Source organism: Mus caroli, unplaced genomic scaffold, assembly GCF_978045245.1.
Source record: "Mus caroli unplaced genomic scaffold, Mus_caroli_1 scaffold_9, whole genome shotgun sequence".
Classification (NCBI taxonomy): Eukaryota; Metazoa; Chordata; class Mammalia; order Rodentia; family Muridae; genus Mus; species Mus caroli.
The window spans coordinates 102,781,195-102,803,266 of NW_028227264.1; the positions used below are offsets into that span (position 1 = coordinate 102,781,195).

Below are 22,072 nucleotides of genomic sequence, written 5' to 3' on the forward strand. Positions count from 1 at the left end.
GGAACTAGTTCTGTAGAACATGCTGGTTTCCAACTCAGAAATCTAATCTGCCTGCCTCTCCCTTCTGCATACGGGGAATAAAGGTGTGTGTCACTACTGTCCACCTGACCAGAATTTATTTAAAGAAGAAATTTTGCTTCATATTCAGTAACAAAGCATGGCTTTAATAAAAATAGCAATATAGACAAAATCATTGGAAAAGAAAGAAATGTGAGTTAGATATCTGCTTATACAAGCATTGGGTAGCGTTTTTACCTTATATAGAAATCAGGCATATAAAACTAAAAATGAAGAAAAGTAATCAGTGTGTTAACACAGTAAAATCTCTGTCTATCTATCTATCTATCTCTATTTATTGTTTATTGATCTTATACCCTCAACAAAAATTTTAACTTCATAATCATTTCATTAAAAGATATTTTTAGCCGGGCGTGGTGGCCTTTAATCCCAGCACTCGGGAGGCAGAGGCAGGCGGATTTCTGAGTTCGAGGCCAGCCTGGTCTACAAAGTGAGTTCCAGGACAGCCAGGGCTATACAGAGAAACCCTGTCTCGAAAAACCAAAAAATAAAATAAATAAATAAATAAATAAAAGATATTTTTAGATTTCTGAATCTTTTATATGTATTGAACCAACTTCCTGTCTACTACTAAAAGCCTTGGAAGATTTCTGTTACTGAATCTTTTAATGTTCAAAGAATACTAGGATGTATTTGTGGTTATGGTCATAGAAGCATAAACATTCTTTGAAAACATTATGAATAGTGTATCCTGAGAACCTTGTAAAAGTAGACAGTTCCACCCTATAGGTGGAACAACATTATGAACTAACCAGTACCCCAGAGCTCTTGACTCTAGCTGCATATGTATCAAAAGATGGCCTAGTCGGCCATCTCTGGAAAGATAGGCCCATTGGACTTGCAAACTTTATATGCCCCAGTACATGGGAACGCCAGGGCCAAAAAGCGGGAGTGGGTGGGTAGGGGAGTGGGGGGGGGGGAGTGTATTGGGGACTTTTTGGATAGCATTGAAAATGTAAATGAGGAAAATACCTAATAAAAAAATTTAAAAAAAAGATTTCTTCATATCATATTCCTTAAGATAATGTTTGTAGGAAGTATTCTAGCATTATATAACTACATGAGTTTTTTAATTATTCACTTAAAAATTTTATGTTTACTTTTTAAAAAGCCAGGTATATGTAAAATTCTAGTCATTCAGTGGAAAATTGCAAAGAAAATTAATTTATTATTTTAAAAATATGGTTACAGTTGATATGAAAATATGCAAGCTGGACATAATTAAATATAACTAGAATATGTTTGGGCATCAAACAGTGACAGATAATTAACATAAGTCTAAGAAGTTGCTAATATTTAGTGAAAAAATCATGTTTATAAATTCAGGTTTTGGAATGTGAAGGACCTATAGAAAGTCGCATAAATATCTAGATAGTGAAGTGCTAGCTGGAGTTACTGAAGGTTTGATTTTTAAAGGGGCTATATGTTAGGAATAGGCAAGTACTCTTGTAAAATATGTTGATGAAATGAGCGGGAACAACCATCAAAGAAATGATAGTATTTGAAAACTTTATAAATCAATGTGTAGTTATAAATAGTCATGTACAAAGAATTAGGAGGTGGTATTCTCTACATTTCTATTTTACATACTTTTGTCATCTTTCTTATCCTATGCATGTATGCATGCATGCATGTAGGTAGGTAGATATTTATATGTTTATGTATGTAGAATTGTCATCTATCTATTACCTATCATCATCATTTGTTGATATTATAAAATATAAAATTATACTTTTATCTAATTAATTAATGTGGTACTATCAAGTGTCACATGATTGTACTTTTCTCATCTTTAAAAGCAAGATATTCTGATGGTGGTTCTATCATTTTGGCTGGTCAGATACAATCAAGTATGACCTGCTATATATTTTTGTATTCCAAATGGTTTCTTTGTTGACCTTAAACAGGTGCTATTCCATAATGAAAGCCATACTAAGGTGTCAAGGTCGCCCTAAAGAGGCTCTCATACCAGTAGTCCATTAAGAATACTCCTAGTGATAGTTACTAGATAGACAGATCTACTCAGAGGATAATTTATAAAAGTAACGTATTAAGGAGTTCTGCTCAGAGGGAACATGTGCTATGTTTGTTGGAGTTTCTTTGAAAAACACACAACCTCATTTAATTAAGCATTTTCACAGTTGAAAGAGCTTACTGGAAGCAACATGCATTGGTTATTAAACTGCAAAAATCACTACTTTGAAATATTAGCACATTTGTATTGAATGGAGTTTATTATAAATGCTTCCAGAGTAAAAAACCAAAGGTATTTCATACAAGAAATACTGATATTTTTAAAATTCCATTGAGATTTTCACAATTTTGAAAACAAAATGTAGTTCTGTTTTCTATTGTAAAATCATAATTTTTGCTGTGGTAGACATAATTATGAGATATAGAGATGGACTAGTGTTTTTTAAATATTAGAATTTAGGAATTTAATTTAATGGAAAATTATATTTATAATACATTATAGTCACTGATTTATACTTGATGATCAAGAATTATTTGTTTAGTGACATAATTTTTTCTCAAATTCATGCCTAAGATACTGTGAATAAAATAGCACTTAATATAGTCCAAGCTGAGAATGGAAGACTGTATCCAATTTACTTTTTATACAAGTGTTCTTTGTATATACTCTCAACTTCTATACATATATATGGTCTTCTAGTCAGAAAGCAATAATTTAGCACATGAACTTATAAATTATGTTCATTATCAAGTTATTACCATCTACCAACAAATGCAGCTTCACAATATGAACTGCAATAAAGGTATTGCTTTAAGAATTTCTCTTTTGTAATGAAATCCATTCTTAGCTTGCTCATGAAAATATTTTTAGGAAAGCATTGCAAGAAGATGAAGATTTGGAATTTTTTTTACGGAAGTGGTAATACAGTATGCCCTCCAATAAGCTTTCCTGAGTTTTGGTACCAAATCATGAGCCCAAATCCCCAGCAAATATTTATATAAATCAATAACTCTGTGATGGGTAGACAGGGTGGTCTTGCTCTGTACTGTTCTTTTTGTGATATACTCAATCAACCAAGTGTAACCCGAATTCCCTTTTGAATGAACAAATGACGGCTTGACTTCACATCAATAGGAACTACAGAAGTTTGTACCTCATGACTGGCTTATTTGAAAAACTTACATGAAATGAAACTCTTCATATACTGACAGGTTGTCTTCATGAATGCTGATAAATGTGAATACTTAGGGCATGGCAGATACTCTTGGACACTAGGGAATCAACTGTTGGATTTCTATCAAGGTTTTTAGCTTCCTATGCCAGCATACCTTACCTCCAGTGAAGGAAGAAGAAAATGTCATATGCTATCCTTCTTGGTTATAATGGATTCAAGAATTTCTCATCGGCCCATACATTCACTCCACATTCATACAGCCAATATAATATACATTAAGGATCTACTCTATACCAGGAGCTTTCCATGGAAGTGAAAATATTCCATTAAATTCCCCAATGTGGAACATGCACTTTTGGAGTAGATAACAAGAACCATTAAGTTAAGAAATTCATATGGCATGACTATGACCAATAGAACCTGTTTAGTGATTCTGGGAGATATTTTTCCCAACTGTAGAGTCCAAACTCTTAAAAATCTCAGATTCATTTTGGTTGAATTCCATCATAAACACAGTTCTGGTACATGAAAAACTTTTATTATCACTCCAAATCACATATATAGTTTGAAGAGTTGTATATAGTTGTTATGTTTAGCAACAGAAAATATGCACTGAAAGATAAAGTAATAAAAAACATACGATTATAAGTTTAGCAGTAAATCTATATTCTCAGTGTGTCTCTGTGTATACCTTACATAAAAGACGACTTTGTATTTATTAGTGGCTTGTAGGAGTGTTTGATACATTGTAGTTATCCAAGCTGCAGTGGGGATGTGTTGTTTATATAAGAACCCAAATATATACATCATAATACTTAAGCATTGAATTCATTCACCATATGATCATAAGTATAGCTTAGCTCAAATAAAGTGCTCATATGTATGTACTTATATAAGTAGACATGTATCAGTATGCAATATGTCAATGATTCCTGATTTGAAAACCTTTAAATTATATTATTAAATGTGCTCATTCCATTTGAAATAAAATTAGTGATCATTTTTAGAATTTGCTTATAATTTAGATTCTACTACAGAATCTCAGTCTACATTAGTTATCAGGCATGAAGATCAACAACTGCATTTCATGCTTTTGATGACAAAATTTATCATTTTGGGATAAGAACTAAAAGAAGTGCTGTTAATATATTTGAGTCAGAACATAGTCAGAATATCTTTTCAACTAATATTAACCTTTTCAAACCCTCAGCAGTTTTCTGAAGTATTTTTTAGCTATTCATCATTAGGAAGAAAGACACATTATATACCTTAAGACTTATCGAAAACAAAGTTTCCTTTCCGATCTCATCTTATTTTACATTGTTTTGGTATTTGAACAAATTTGTGATAAACACTATTATTTCCTGTTTATTCTTTTATTTATTCAGAATGTGGAATCTCTGACCCAGAAAGATTGTTCAATGGTCTTACAAACATATATTGGGTTTTACTATTTGCCTCTGTTTCAAAGGATTTCTTTCCACTTCATTCATTTCCCAATTGTGTTTCTTGGGACAAGGGAAGCTCACTGCTTATGAGAGATCTACCACTTTCAAGGCAATTACATTCATTGAGTCATCTCTGAACAATTGTTACTTCCATGTCAAGAAAAATAAATGCTTGAGGGGAAGGGTTATCAATTCAAGAAATATTTCTATGTATCCAAATGAGGACAGGATTTGCGGTTTGTTCTTCCCTGTTACTTCAGAGCTATCATGGATCTCCAGCTCTTTGCTAAATGTACAAATGAAGGCTATGCAGAAAGCTTAGTGATGATCAGCAGTCTCCATGGTGAGTATGTAGAAACAGTGGACTTGAAATAACTTGAAATGTTTATATTCCAGTCTTTATCAAGTAAGTTATGACTTGGAGGATGCAAGTAGCTACTTTCTCATTTTGGGGGCGGGGTGAGAAATAAAATCTAATTTTTTAAATTCTTCAAAATTATTTATATTATCTAAGAAATCTAATTGTGAAATATAGAACATAATAAAAGTATTTTAAAGCTATAAACCATATTTACAGTAAAACTATTATCATGATATACATGAGATAATAGATATTAAATGAGAAAAATAGAGTAAGCCAAAATAATAAAATAAAATAAAACACTTTGCCTAACCCATTACTTAAATAAGATACTCTCTTGACATTCAAGTGCCGGGCAGCAAAAAAAAAAAAAAAAAAAAAAAAAAAAAAAAACCCTCTTCTTTCTTTGTAAATTTTAAGATGGTTTGGAAATCTAGACAGTGATGGTAATCTGGGCTTCTTTTAATGAAAAGTTAAGATGAAAGGGACAAAAATTAGGAAGTTCTGTAGGCCAGGACATAATTGGTTCTGATGGCTGGCATAGTAAAAGAACATACAAAAGGCAGGCAGTTCTGCTGTGGATTTGTTTTAAAATCACAATAAGACACAAAAGCTACAACAAAAGAGGAAAACAATGGATCTGATTGTTTCAGCTTTTCAAAATGTTAAATAATGTCACCTGTTCTTCGCATTTTTACTCATTTCTTCATAATACCCTGTGAGAGAAACATTCTAACCCCCACTTTCCAGAGGAAACTTGTCCTTAGAATTTAATTTACCCACAGTCATATGACTTGTCTCTGATAGTAGATCTAGGATATTACATCCAGAATTCATCTGTTCACAAAAAATACACACTACACTATTATTGTAACAGTGAAGGGAAATGTCTGGAGGAGTCCAAAGGCTCAAAGAGGGTTTCACAGCTGTGACCCATAAACCACTCTCTAGATTTGGCCTTCAAAGTAACAAAGAAATGCTTTAGTTTTTTAACAAGGTGACAAGCTTTGAGAGAGAGAAAGAGAGAGGGAACGCTCAAGGAGAAAGAGCTTTCAATGCTATAAGTGGTTGGCCCAAGGCCATGAAAGTGCAGTTTGTAAAATCTTTGAAGGTTAAAGGATCTCTATAGACCAAAAGGCTAAGCTAACTATTTGGTCAAGTGACTAAGAGTAAAGTTCACACACACACACACACACACACACACACACACACACAGAGAGAGAGAGAGAGAGAGAGAGAGAGAGAGAACAAATTAGCCATTTATCTGTACCCTTGAGATCTCAGTATAATAAGTCAGCTGTCATTCCTTGGTGATGATTAGCAAAACAGTTTATCTCTTATTTTGACCTGATATTATTATTCTAAATGCTTTCTATTTGATTCTAATAGCAACCCTTTAGGAATGACCAGGTAATGTTTGGTGACAGAGCTCACGGTCTTTACAATTGTGTTCTGCTGATGTCAGAGTAGATGAGTAATTACAATGACTACGTACTTATCCAGTCATTTTGCCATTTAATATAATCGTTTCCTAAAGGGGTTTATTATAAAATTTCACCTGCTCCCATATTAAAAGATTGTTAGTGTTTGCAATACAGTCATCTATTGCCAACTACTAGGAATTTCATGCAATTGCTAGAGTATTCTTTTAGTATCTTACAGATTATATTTGGTTGAGATGGGATTCTGTGGAAGATGGGGTAGAATCAAAGAATGTAAGAGGTATTCTAATATGTTCACAACACATTTATATGATATTGTTAATGATTTAAAATAATGCAAAAGTAGGCACAACAATAAGCTAAGTCAAAGAAGCGAGCTCACAGGTTTTATTTATGATTATGTACACATATGTACAGTCGGACCAATGTCTATGAAACATAAAGTTGTGTGCTAGAGTATAGCTGCTGGTTTATTGAGCCATGTAAGTTCCTGGTGGCATATGATGATCAACAGTTTCTTGATAGTGTTCAGTTTGTTTCTATTTATATTTGGTTAGTGATGGGGATCAAACTTAAGGTCTGTGAATGCTAAGCAATCGCTCTGCCAGTAAACTCCATACAAGTCCTGATGAAAAGTTTTTATACTCTAGATGGGGAAAACACAGCGCTTTGTTTCTTGTTTTCACTCTAGAGTGTCCATTTTTACCTACAGTGATTAAAACTTCAGTGTATAAGGAAGAGAGTATTATTCATATATATGTGTGTGTGTGTGTGTGTGTGTGTCACATTTGAAATCAATGTGATCAAGATATTCTAACAAGAACCCAGTAATTTATCTTCAATAAGTAATTTTATTTCTGTCAATAAAAATAAAATATTTTTAAATCATGTAGAGAAACTAACCAGATTCTGCAATCAAGTAACAATAATGCAAGAAATGTAAGGTCTTAAAGAACAGGAACACATGCAAACTAGATATTGAAATAATTTATAATAATTTAATAATTTAAAATTTATTAAAATGTAATTTATCAGTGACGTTTGTCACTGATAAGTTACATTCATAAAGGAATTTAAATTCTTATAACCTACCAAAATCCAGGGACCTGGATGAAAAGTGAGAGCCTGAGATTGATTTTCAGGTTTTATCTGGGAAGCACCAACTATGGAAATTTCATATTTAATAGAATATTGATTTGTATAAATATAAGATCAAGGAGTATTCAAGCTTTCAAATGGAACAATTACGTCATATGACCTTATGTATAGACTTGAATCTCACTGTGTTTTGAGAAATTAACACATATATTATGAAATAAGACACTTTTAGTATTAGTGTGTCATAACATATTACAGTATACTTCAAATTGTCTAGGATATAAATTAATGAAGATAGAAAAACATGGTTCATTTTCCTAAAATGCCAATATTTTTCAAAATTTTCAATTATTTTCAAAGAAATATTTGCTGTTCCCAGTGTTTCTAACTACTATACATTTTGTTGATATAATTTATATATTAGTAAATCAAGCTGTTTTATTCGTAAATTAAATGTGACAGATAATAGACATATGAGGTAGGCATGACTATCAATTCACCTGTAACATAATGGCATTTTACAAATAAAAATACTTTTAAAAGCTATCATCATTTGACACTTTATCATGCAAGATTCTGCTATATTTGAATTTTTTCTTTAAAAATAACTTTCTTTACAACAGTTATCAATGATAAAGGCTCAAATGCTCTGATTGAACATGAAAATTTAAATTTAAAACGTTAGCCTAAAAACACTTAGAAAGCAGATCAAGTAATTCAACAGGCTCAGGAGCCTGGAGGAGTGAAGCAGCTTCATTTCCATAATGTAATTAAAGAAACACTGATGCTGTTACATTTACAAGTAATTTAATTTAGTCTATATCAAAGGAGAAATGTAAAGGAAGAGAAGAGGCCAAAGGCTTCCTTGTGGGTAGCACAGGTGGCTAGCACCCTACCCCCTATCTGTAAAAGAAGTCTTGCTGCTGCCATTAGCCTCAGTCAATTCATTTGTGATTTCTAAATTAACTCTGAAGGAAACCATAGCTTACTTGAGGATCCCGTTGAGTATCTGTGGGTCTGGCTTTTTTTGTCTTTGTTCACAGACAAAGCACTTGCACTGGTCATGGAAAAAAGGTCTAAATCCGTGTCTTCTCTGCTTACAAGCCTTGCCTGGGAGCAATGGGGGAGAATGTATACAATCATGAAACAAAATATGGCATTTTCTGAATGCAGCTCACATTACCCCAAATAAATAAACAGGCTCTGTCAAACAACCTTCTTCAAAATGATACCACAATCCTTTATTGCTGCCCAGGCAGAACAAATGCACTATGTCAAAGCATTTTTTTGCAAATAAGAGCCGATTTTAAAATTGAGGTTTGCTATTTGAGTCTGTACAACAAAAGAAAACATTTTACTACAGTCATTTTGATGAAAATCAATCTTAAAAGCAGCGGGTGAAACTTTAAACAGCTTAACGTCACTTACTGACCAAGTATATTATTTAATACTAATTAAATGTTAGAAATGTCATGTTAGATTATTTTTCCAGTATTTGTATTTAAACTAGATTATAGTGGTATTTTCTATCAACCACCCTCAAAATGAATTTTCCATATTTGTGTACCATTGCATCACAGACAATATACATCCTTTCATTATAACCATTATCTGTGTAAAATATACTTTAACTGGTCTAATTTTGAGGTCATGTTAAATATATAATAATTACAAGACACATTTAATGCACCCAATCGATTGTTCATTTCATCTGAAATGATTTTTGCTCTTTTATTACTATGTAATGCTAATATTTAGCATCAGTATGGAGTTGCTCCTTACCTATGGGCTCTTCTCTTACAGAATGTCAGGCATCATTACGAATTTATCAAGACTGAGCTGTGAACTGGGGAATATGCTATTATGTAAAATAAAACAGCCTCTAAGTGGATGAGATCTACCTCAAACCACTGCATAATTGAATCCCTGTGAGAGATTATTGTCCTAAATGTTTGATGGGAGGAAAATTTAAACACAGTGAAATAAAGACAAGAAACTACCACAGTGGTTAAAAAGTTATCTGTGTAACGAATTACATAGACTCAAGGAAACAGAATCTAAATATCTTCTTTCACTTTTTGATATTACCCCCTCCCCTCTGCCTCCCCTCTACCTTCATCTCCCTACTTTAACTTCATAGCTCTTCTTTTTTCTTTCCTTCATCCTCCTCCTCCTTATCTTCCTCCTCCTTCTCCCACTCCTCCCACATCTCCCTCTTCTTCATTCTTGTCTTCCCTCCTCCTCCCCTTTCCCTGCATCCCCTCCTTCTTCATTCTCTTCTTCCCTCCCTATTCTCCCCCTCCCCCTTTATTCTTTGGAACTGTCTCCTCCTGACGGTCCTAGAACTTTCTGGTAATAAGATGACAAGCAGACACTGCATCTGGTTTGCCATTTTCCTTCCTTTTCTTCTCACTCTCACTCACAAATGATTTAAAATATTGTGTTTTCTCAAAGAAACTTACTTTTGACATGCCATTTGTGCATATTTATTTTGTATAACACATTTTAAATTTGTATACACTATGGAATAGTTCCAAACAGCTATTGACATATGAATTAATGAGCAAACTTATCAAGCCCTCCATAAACAAACCTTCAGACCGATTCTTGAATTCAAACCATAAAACATAGAAAATCACATTTAAAGTTAAATTTAACAGTAACACATGATTTCACAAAAGTGGCATCCAACAGCGTACAATTAAACGTGCAGAATTTTTTGTCTTATTTCATGGAAGACAATGATCCCAATGCTGATAGCTTTTTCCTACAAAACCTAGGAATCATATACCAAGACTCAATCCATGCCTGCCAATGAATATGGTATAGCCCATAAATTATTAACATTTAAATACTATATCCAAAATGTTGGCTTTGGCCCTGTTCTATCCACTAAATCTATGTGTCTATGTATCTATGAAGCTATTTATTTTCTACTGTATAGTTTCTGTTATTGGAATATGATGAATTTTAGCTTGGTCTGAGATAGTAAAGCTAGTCTTCAGTGATTTGATCATGAGGCCTCACAGAATTTGTGGCTTAATCCACCCATTAACTGGAAATCTGTTGGAATAATTGGGAGATGGAAAAAATTGGAGGGTGGGCAACTTAAAGGGAGAAGTAGGTCACTGGGGGCCGTTTCTTGTCCTGTGGGCTCCTTCATGTTTCTCTCTCTTAGCTGCTATCACATATAATTCCAGAAACGCAGACCCTAGTGACTATGGACTGGAATTGCTGAAACAGTGAGGTTTCCTTCATTAAATTTTTCTTTCATGTATTTGCCACAGTAACATAAACATAGACTGAACACAAAAAAATTACTTATGTAGCATTTCCTCTGAATCCACAGTTTCTAGGCCCCTGGTAAACACTGAAGATGACAAGTCACATATGTCAAATGATAACGTGCTTACATGTAACATACAGAATCCATCCCTACAGTTTAAACATTGATACATTACTAGTAACAACGAATACAATATAAATGCCATGTGGGTAGATGTCATAGTATGTTGTGTAGAGGCAATGCAAAAGAATCATTAACAACTTCAGTACACAGGGTATTTTCCCAATTATCTTCTTTTGTATTTTAAGTCAAGCAATATGAGTTCAATGAGTATAAAGGGATAGCTGTTCTTAAAGCAATGTAAGTAACCACACATTAAATATTTATGTTACAAAAGTATATGTTAAATATTATAATGTTAAATAATGGAATAAACAAACTTAATTTATATAATATTATAAATGGAATTCTAGACCAATTATTTACTAAACAGTAACTTTGAAAATAATCTTTTAAATCTTTTTTAATCTTTTAATTTTTTTTTCTGTACAAGTTTCCTTTTATAGTCCATCTGTGCAGTTCTAAAGCCTATACATATCTCATGGAAAGGACAGGAAATTTGAAAAGAACTCTTTAAATATTTAGGATCTGACCTACCTATAGTTGCCACAATTTAATCAACAATAGAATTTTACATTATTTATTAAAGAACAGGAACAGCTGTTTAATCTACATGATTGTAAGAAATATTTAAAGCTTTTGTATTTTAATATGTGGATATAAAATATCATCCTACTTTAAATTCTTGTATATCTATTTCTAATATGCATGTTTTTTACCTACATGTACATAGGTGTATTACTTGAATCCTGGCATGGAATGAACCAGGAAAGGGTGTTGGTTCCCCTGGAACTGAAGATACAGATTGGGCGAAACTCTATATGAGTGCTGGGAATAGAAGCCATGTCCTATACAGGAGCAAGCAGTTATTTCAAACACTGAGCCATGTCTCTAGCTCCCTAATTTCATACTTTAATATCCAGGTGTTTATTACACAGATTTTATTTTAAGAAAGAGAAAAAAGAAGTGTTTTAAAGATGAAATTTTCTTGTAAGCTCTTTTGGGTTTTTTGTTGTTTGTTTTATAAATGTTTAAATTGTTGTTATTGGTGATGGTGGTGGTTGTTTGCTTGTTACATATATACTTATATGCTTTTGGAAGCATACTAGCATCCTTTTAGAAGGATGTTTCAGTCATCAATGTATTTCACGTTTAATACTAGTCCCCAAAGTTATAATAGTGGTGAAAATTCTTATGCCTATCAACATTATAACCATTGTAATACTGATGTAGAACGATTCTCCACACAGGCAATCACGCATAAGCATAACAATATAGTTTTGTACCTTACATAATAATTGACAGAGATAATAAAAGACTGGATATTTATTAGCTACTGGATATTTATTAGAACTGGAGTATAATTCAATTTATAAAAAATGTAGGCTGGCTGTAGAGCAGTTTGCACGCTATACCAAAACTATTTTCTTACATATCTTGCATAATTTATATGTAACTTATAAAAAAAAGTCACATCAAGAGTTGGACTAATGCCATTCATGTGTGAGTAAGTGCAGTATATTAAATCACACAGCAAAACCAACCAAGATAATAAAATTCTTCTCAGTCAGTGTCACTGTTAAGCAGTGACTTTTTATAACTAAGATGAATTCTAATAATTTCCTCTAAGATGCTTTTTCACTGTACATTGTGCCTGTAAGATCTAAACTTAGTATACTCATCTTAAGTGTTTCAATAATTTGCAGATATAGCAAAATCATTACACATACTACAAATATCCTATCAACTTGACTGTTTCTAGGTCTTAAAATCCTTACTGATGTGGGGCTAAATTATGTTCTCCTTCATAGTAGACCACTATCATTGCACTTATTCACTTTCTTATTAATAATGCAGAGTGAGTGGGGAACTATGCTTGATGCATGTGGGAAAGATAATTTTCATGCTTTAAATATCTATCTCTCCATCCATCTAAATTATAGGCAACAAAACACATAGAAATTAAATAAAGATCTACATTAATAATTATTTTCTGCCTTTTAATGCTTTTTCCCTCCTTTGTTTCTCAAAAATGGCCACTAACAAAATATGTGCAAAATATCATTTATACATATATGTGTGTGTATATATGTATGTATGTATGTGAGTGGTGTGTGTGTGTGTGTCATATTCAGGAAATCAGGAAAGAGCAAGAAAGTCTTTGAAAATTGTTCAAGAAATAGTATGTGTATGCTCTGAAAACCATATTATTTTTGTCATAAAGAAAAGGATATTTGGACATGAAATAGTTTATGGGAAACAAAATGGCAATCTATTTGATCAGCGTATAATCTTAGCAAGGACTATTTGTTAGTTTTTATAAATGGGAGGCGTCATCCACTTTCATCAACTATGGAATACCACATACTCACCTCTTCTTAAAAGTTTCTGAGATGCTACTGAAAATCTCCCATTTGATGAGACCCACTATTCAAGGTCCCATGGTGGCTCCTTTTCTCTATTTCTTCCAGTAGCTTACAGACAAGTGAATTTACCATGCAAATGCATTCCATTTTCAAGACTACACTCTTGTCATGTTTAGAATCTGTCTTTAAAGCTTCTATAATATCAAAGTTTCACAATACTCCATAAAACTTAGAAGAGGTAAGCTGATGAAAATCATATGTTCGTTTGAATAGGGCTTGATTCTCCAAAATGGGAACTTTTCTTGCTGTTTTTTTCTTGTGTAATCTACAAATTCAACTCTTATGACTTTCAAGACTATAATCTCATTAAGCAATTTCCCATCTAGAGTATCTTTGTTTAAAAAATGGTAATAAGTTAATATTTTTACATATGTCAAATAAAATTATTATTTTAAACACTGTCATATTTTAACATTATATTAGAAATCAAGAACATATATTATTCTCTTAACACGTGGCATTTGAGGTTGCTCTAGAATAGATACAGTTGTCAACTTTTCATAGTTTAAACATATTATGAGCATACTCTACAGTGTTTTCTTATTGAGCACTTGTGTCTATAACATTTTCCATTTTTCTCTAACCTTAAACATATTTCTTACCACAAGTTGAACTCTTCCACCATTAAGTACATCTGGATCTAACTCAGGCAAGAAGTGATTGCTACATGGTGGCACCGGAAAAAGAAAAACAATTTACAGCATAAATATTGAATAGGAATGTTTAAAAATGCTCAAATGTCTTTATATAAAATAGAGAAAACAGCTTCAGTCTATGTTACATGTAATAAATGCACACACACACACACATTACACACACACACATGTATTTTCTCTATTATATATTAATTTTTACAAATATAATTTCTAAATACTTCAAAACTATCCTTTTAAAATATAGACATCAATGAACAGACATCTGAAAGTATTAACAGTAAGAGTTATCAAATTTTAGAAAAACTAAGTATATTTAAATTAGATTTATTTCCTATTCCTCCTTTTTCTTTGGCTCTTTGAAAGAGGAGTGATACAGCCCAGGCTGGACTCAAAGTCACCATGTAGTCAAAGACAAGGTTGAACTCCTGTTCCAATCGTCTGTACCTCCAAGTACTGTGATGTCAAACCTGTCTCATCACTCTTAATTTTAACAATCATATAATTTCACTTGAGACTGCAAAGTTTTCTACCTTTAATGCTCTACTATGTTTAGTGCACACCATTAATATTCATAGTCAAGTTTAATTTGATCGGAATACTGATATTTTTATTTTCAATAAATTTAGTCTTTGGAAGTTATAGAGATAGACAAGTAACTAAAGAGCTTGCCATGCAAGCATGAGAACTTCAGGCATGGTGGTCAATGTATAGAATTGCAGAGCTGTGGTGATGAGAGGTGGGAGTATAGACAGATCCCTAAGCTTTGTTGAACAGACAACTTTGCCTAAGCCAGTTATTCCCAGTCTAACAAAAGACCATGTCTTACAGGGTTTCTCTGTGTAGCCCTGGCTGTCCTGGAACTCACTTTGTAGTCCAGGCTGGCCTTGAACTCAGAAATTTACCTGCCTCTGCCTCCCGAGTGCTGGGATCAAAGGCGAGCGCCACCATACCCGCAAAAGACCATGTCTTAAAAAAAATATGGTGGCGTATGCTACACAGAGAAACCCTGTCTTGAAAAACAAACAAAACAAAATAAAACCAAAAAAAAAAAAAAAAAGAAAGAAAGAAAGAAAGAAAGAAAGAAAGAAAGAAAGAAAGAGAAGAAAAAAGAAAAACAGAAAAATATTGTGGTGTTAAAGAAAAGGACACAAATTGTCAAATTGTGAGGGTGGAGAAGGGGTTTTGGATCTGGTAAGAGCTGGGGAAGGAATTGACTATGATATGGTTCAAACACGTGGTGCAAAATGGTTCAAGAACTGATAGTAATAATAATAATAATAATAATAATAATAATAATAATAATAATAATAATAAAGACTGACAGTTTCCAAAGAAGGACACTAAAGGTTGACTCAAATATATATGCACCCACCCCAAAATGTGTACACAACACAGAGAGAGAGAGAGAGAGAGATAGAGAGAGAGAGACAGAGACAGAGAGAGACAGAGAGGAGAGTTGTTCCATTTTTAAAAGTGAATTTTATAATATAAAGAAATATTTTATATATGATAAATAGAAAATAGAGATTCTAAGCAATTGTTTGTGTCTTCTACTAGAGATTTTATTTTCTAGTATATTGTCACTTAGAATTTCACTTATGATTTCAGCTGTCAATGTTAAAAATAATCATCTTTTTAAAAAACAAATCTATATGTTGACACAGCAACAGTTACTGAACACCACACTTTTTCTTTATGAAGTAGAAGAGACTGCATGGTTCATGTGTTTGTTTTAAGCATTACAGAATAGAGTTTTTCCTAAATATTTTATGGTGAAAACTATAAAGAACAATTAAATCTCCTCTGTAGGAAAGCCTCTGGCGATGTGATGTATTGGCTTTTGGCTATGAAGTTGTGTTTGTTTTAGCACAATTAACCCAGGTTTCACTTTTCAAGATATGTTTACAGTACAGAAATCTAATTTAAAGGAAATGACCTCACCATTTCAGGTTTCTGGAACTAGTTGCTTCAAGAAAGCCAACTTGTGAATGAAGCCACTGGTAGGTGTACTCCTTACTCCGTTCTAACTTTTCCTTTGCAGCAGTTGCCTTGGAGACTGCCTCTTCCTCCTCATCTTGGGAAGAGATGTGTGCCATTGTTATTCAATGAATTAAAGTTAGGGCAGGTTGCTCACATAATCCCACAAATTTCAGCATAATAAAAGAGGCAGTATACTGATTAAGGCATGGTGAGGAAATAATGCCCATAATTAAAAATTAAATATCTTTCCTATTTGAGTTTCAATCACATCTATATTGAAGAATAAAAAAAATTAATGCAGCTCCCACTGTTTAGGTTAAGTATCAATTAGACAACTTGGGGTTGTTTTGGGGAGACAGTAGACTTTTATTCTTACTAACAGGCTTATTTTTGGGCTTAATTTATGATCAAATTGTCATTAGAAACATATTCATATACAATGGAACTTATAACAAAGGTATTTAAAACAGAATTTTGATTATACAAAACTGAATTTTTGTAAGTTAATTTTCTTTTCAATCATGAAGAGTGCATATAAATTCTCCAAAATAAAGCTTTTATAGTAATATTTTGCATATATGGTAGAAGGAGAAATTGATTCTCAAAGGCTGTCCTCTGATCTACATATGCCACATACAGGTCAATCATACTGAACACATACCCAAAGTAAGTATAAAAAAGAAACAAACATGCAAAAACAAGCCTTTATGCTTTATTACAAGCATCTCTGTCTCTCTTTCTCTCTCTCAGTGTGTGTGTGTGTGTGTGTGTGTTTGTGTGTGTGTGTGTGTGTGTGTGAAAACATGGCAGCTATGCCATCTCTGTCAGTGCTACACAATTTAGAATTACACCAACAGGCAGCTGTTGTGAGCACTGCTTTGCACCAGGGGCTTGCTCTCTTACTCTGCTTCTTTCTTTGAGCCTTCATTAACTGCTAAGGGCTTGCTAGCTTTGTGAGCTCAATAGACTACATGTTTCTAATATCAATTCACAGTAACTAAACTCCCAAGAATATAAAACTGCAACATCTGGTGGATAAAAATGCTAACTTCTCCAGGTACAATGTAATTACAGCATTTAGAAGAGCTGACACAACACTGCAAGTCAAGGCTCCTATAGGCTCCTGATCATTGTCAGACAAAGTGAGACAAGGGACTGTTGATTTAAAAAAAAATAATAAAAGAACAAATAAGGAAAAGAAAGTCAGATGTCAAGTCATTAATTCGAGACATTCTTTTACTTACTGTTTGACCTAGAAATCAGGATATTTGTAAGTTCTTTGGAAAATGGAACATATCTGAAAGATCATAGCAAATGCAGATAATACAGTATGCACACACAGCATGGTATGCATAATGCTGAATATGATGTGAATGAACATCTTATGTCTGTTGTTCCTGTATAGGTCAGTGAAAGCATGCTGGTTTTCAAATCGAGATTTTTAGAGCCAATATTTAGGAAAGTCTAAAAGAAAAGTGCTATTTTTCTCTAATGTCTAACTTCTTTCTTCTGGTGTGTCCATCTGATTCTAAAATGTCCATAGCTCATGTCTAATATTTCAAGGCAAGCTTGTCTTGGTTTTTACAACTGAATGAAGACTCCTTCATTTGCCTGGGCTGGCCAATAAACTCATGAGGAGAAATATTTGATAAATAGCCACGTGGGTACACAGAAAAATATAAATCAGACTGCCACAAAAGGAAGATGCGTTGTCACAGTTACTCTATAAAGAATTCCCTCTGCAGATACTGGACTGTGATGTACATTTCTTGCTTGACCATGCCAGGTACAGTTCAGACATTAAGTAAGTAGCAAGACTTAAGTGAGTCTTGTGATTAGCCGAGCCAAGGCTTGAACCTTAATCCTCAATATGTAGAAAACAAGTTATAATAAGTGTATCTTGCTTAAAAATATGTTGGTCATGAGATACGTTTCGACCCGGAGCTCCGCCATTATGGCTCCACCATTATGGCTCCACCATGTGGTCGACACCTCTGTCTCCTGCGGGGAGATATGTGTGGGCCCCGGAGCTCCATCATTAAACTACCTCGTGTTCTCACATCAAAAAAAAAAAATATATATATATGTTGGTCTACATTCTTCACAAATACAGTTCACTGAAACTTAGCTTCATGTTGCCATGTTAAATACTTACAAAGCTATTGATAATTCAACAGTATTGTCTAATTATGGCCATGCTATCTTTCTTTACTGCTAAGTAAACAACATTAGCCCATGTGGTTACTTACTAATTTTATATTATATATCACAGAAAATGGTTTTTTCATTCTTTCAGATTAGAAACTGCCTGAGGGTATAGGCATCTTCATTTATATTGCTGTCTAAGCATAAATCTTTTTCTTGGTCATTAGTAGTGATAGTATATTTCTGGTTCATTGTGGATTTCAATTTCTACTCTTTTTTTTTCAAAAAGACTATCTTTCTAGGCATGCAAACTTGTGTATGCTCTAAATGTCCTCAAAACTACATGTTGTTTTCTTCCTGTGATTTGTGGCTTGCATCTCTGAATTTAATAAACTGCAGGAAGTACTGGACTCTGGGAGGAAATTCTACATATTTTCAGTGATCTGTCTTCTACCAAAAAAGCCTTTCATTTATTCTTGGTCTTTATTTTTTCACTTTCTGTTCTTTTGTAATTTACTACAATATTATTTTGCTAAATTGAAATTGGACTTACTATGGTTTGAGGACTGGACATTTAGTTAAGTGGTAGAGAGTTTCCCTAGAAGGCATAGGGTCTGGACTTCAGCTCCTAGTCTAGCAAAGCAAAAAATAATTTGTAAATGTTATATCCTATACCTAAGATGGATATGGTGGTTCATCTTTATACTCCCATTATTCTAGTGATTATGGTAATAGGGTTGGTGTAAATTTACAGCTAGCCTGTGCTACACAGAGTGAGAAATAATTCAACCAACTCCAAACAGATATAAGTCTTTAAATTTTATCTTATAAACATATTCCACTTATATCATCATTGCCTTCTCTGTTGAATTAAATTACACAGACCAGTTCTCCTCTTTCATATATTTTGATTGCTACCCTTTAGGCTACTTCATAGATTATTTTTTAGAGGTTGGTTTATTGGGGTCTACATAGATAAATGAGTCCCTTACTATATGCCTCATAGTATGCTGCCTTCTGATGATGAGAGGATAGACCTAGTTTTCTATCTCATATTGGACAGCTTAGAGGAGATAATTTCCATCTTACTCCTAAAAACATTTCATCTTTTCAGCTGAACTTCAGAGGCATTACTTGTATCATCATCATCATCACCATCATCATCACCATCATCATCATCAGGTCTAATTTTGCTATTGAACTTCCAAGTTACCTAAACCAGAAATCTGCAATGATCCTTGGCTACTCCCTCCTTGTCACTAATAACACATAAACTATAGTGAGTTTACCTTCATGACATACCTTTAACATTGTCCCTATTATCCATTGTTTGACCATTTTGAAAAGGATTAAGTATGCTTTCTTTCATCCCCATTACCTTCCATGATAAAGCCCTTCCCTCCACCAAGTGCTCCCCTACTCCACTTTCAGGTTTTTCAGTGCAGGTGACTCACTGAATTTGTGTAGGGCTGTTAGCAATAACACAGATAGGTTATTTGCTGGAGCAGAGTCTACTTCTCTGTTCCAACGTCACTAAAGATAATTACATTTCTTTGCCAACAAATCAACTGTGACTAGACCCTTAGTTAGGGATGGAGACTCTCTACCCTTTCCCTGATGAAATGTTGTAGATCTAGCCTAGTAGAGGCCTTGTGTAGCCCCTGCCCTTCTCAGCCTTCTCTTCCACCTCCTCTGTCTTCCTCCACCCCCTCTCTACTGGGTGCTTGTGGATCAGTTTGTACCTCTCAGCTACTGTTCAAGTGCCAGGCTTACTCATGATATGTTTCTTACCATGAAGATCATGAACTCTAACCCTCTGCAACCATGAGCCCCAATAAATACCACGTTGTCTTTGTTATGCTGCTACCTTGTTGGAGTAAGTATGGCCTTCCTGGAGAAAGTATGTCACTATGGGGATGGGCTTGGAAACCCTCCTCCTAGCCATATGGGAGCCAGTGTTCGCCTGTTTGCCTTCAGATCGATATTTAGACCTGTCCGCTCCTCCCCTGTGCCAAGCCTACCTGGATACGGCCAAGCTCCCATCTTGATGATAATAGATTGAATCTCAGAACTAATAAGCAAGACCCAATTAAATGTTGGCTTTTATAAGACTTGACTTGGTCATGGTGTCTCTTTACAGCAATGGAAACCCTAACTAAGACAGTGTCTCTTCATTGAAATAGAAAAGTGGCAATGACTTCAAGACATCACTGTTATTATACCTCAAAAACTTTGTTTCCTCTTGATTTTGTTTCATTACACTTGCCTGTTTTTCTCTTTTGTAACCATACAAGAAAGTTATATTTGAGGGTTTAATTTTTGCCAGTATATTTGATCTCAGATCATATTCTTCCACTTAGATCATACCTTACTGTTGATCTTTTGTCTTTGGCTATGTAGTATAATGCTAGTATTGGCCCTCAAGATCTTAGTTATACTGCCCAGGTAATGTAACTTCACTCACATTCTTGAATCACTGTTTTAATCTCCTTGTTAGATAAAAGGCTTCTTTATGGTTTTAATCTGTAATGCCCTCAAAGGCTCAAGTATTCTTCACTGCAACATCCTTGAGATTGGAGTGAGGGAGTACTAGAGTCAATTTTTACTAATGCATAAATCCACAGGAAGCACAATGGTTAAAGGGGCAATGGAGGTAGCATACACTGTGAGAGGTGGGGGTGATCTGGGAAGCCTTTGGAGGGTATATTCTCTTTGTCTCTGTCTCTCTCTGTGTCTCTGCCTCTCTCTCTCCTCTCTCTCTCTCTCTCTCTCTCTCTCTCTCTCTCTCTCTCTCTCTCTCTCTCTCTCTCTCCCTATCTCTCTCCATCTTTCTCACATGCAGGTGAGCAGCTTTGCTTTTGCATCTCCTCCCCACTAAGATGCTTTGCCTTCTCTTTGGCACAAAACAATAAACTCCATAAACTGCAAGCTCTGATATTGTGAGCCTAAATGAATCTTTCTTTCTTTTAGCTTGTTTGTCACAGTGATGAAAAGCTAACACATCTCTTACAAACAATCTACTATCCATCTTCAAATCTAGAATTAAAAATCTTGTTTCTCACCTGCCTTTGGATAAAATTCAAGGTGCTTTTTAAATAGTACAGACAAGTCTTGTGTTAAATCTTGTGAGGCATCTTTTAAATTCTTACCATTATCCACCAGACACACTATAGTTACTCACTTTCTTGTGCTTGCATGTTTTCTCTTCATTAATGGCATTTCTACTTCAAGTCTTAAAGTATGTTCCTAAAAACTATACTTCAGAGGAAACTATCTGAAATTCCAACTATGTACTTTGTATTTAAATTAGGTTAGGTATTGGTATGGTTTGAACATTTGGTCATTAGTTGACTGTGCAGTTTTGGGAGACTATGAAGGCCTTAGAATTTAAGACATTATGGGCAGGCCTTTGAAGATACAGCCCAGGGTTATGTTAAAGTCCAGCTTTCTGCATCCTGACCTTCAAGACACAAGAAGACCTCTTGTCCTACTTTGGATGCTACCACTTATATATTTAACCAAAACAATGTGGGAAGGAAATGGTTTGAGTTATAAATCCTTATCATTGTCCACTACTGGGGAAAGCTGAGGGGGTAACTTCAACCAAAAAAGAACTCTGGAGAGAGAAATTGAATCAGAGACTACTGAGCAATGCAATTTTTGGCTTCCTTCTCATTTCTCATTCATAGTATTTTCTTATGCAACCTAGAATCACATGCTTAAGTGTGGTTCTGCAAACTATGGCCACAACATTTGCTCATCAAGCATTCATCATAAAAATGTCCTACAGACTTGCAAATATGATGGAAGTATTGCTTCAGATGAGGTTCCTTACCTTTTTACACATGACTAACTTGTATGAAGTTGACCAAACAATAGCACA

At 34.0% G+C, this 22,072-nt stretch overlaps 1 protein-coding gene across 2 annotated transcripts in view; it reads right to left on the reverse strand.

The window, feature by feature from the left end:
• Lrriq1 (leucine rich repeats and IQ motif containing 1) overlaps positions 1 to 22,072 on the reverse strand; it is a 202,095-nt gene that overhangs the window by 10,344 nt on the left and 169,679 nt on the right. For both annotated transcript variants that reach the window (XM_085843122.1, XM_085843121.1), the window contains exons 24-26: positions 16,006 to 16,138; positions 14,011 to 14,071; positions 8,566 to 8,686 (exon numbers count right to left, since the gene is read on the reverse strand). In XM_085843122.1, coding sequence (XP_085699248.1) covers positions 8,566 to 8,686; positions 14,011 to 14,071; positions 16,006 to 16,138 — 315 coding nt within the window. The remainder of the gene's footprint in view (positions 1 to 8,565; positions 8,687 to 14,010; positions 14,072 to 16,005; positions 16,139 to 22,072) is intronic.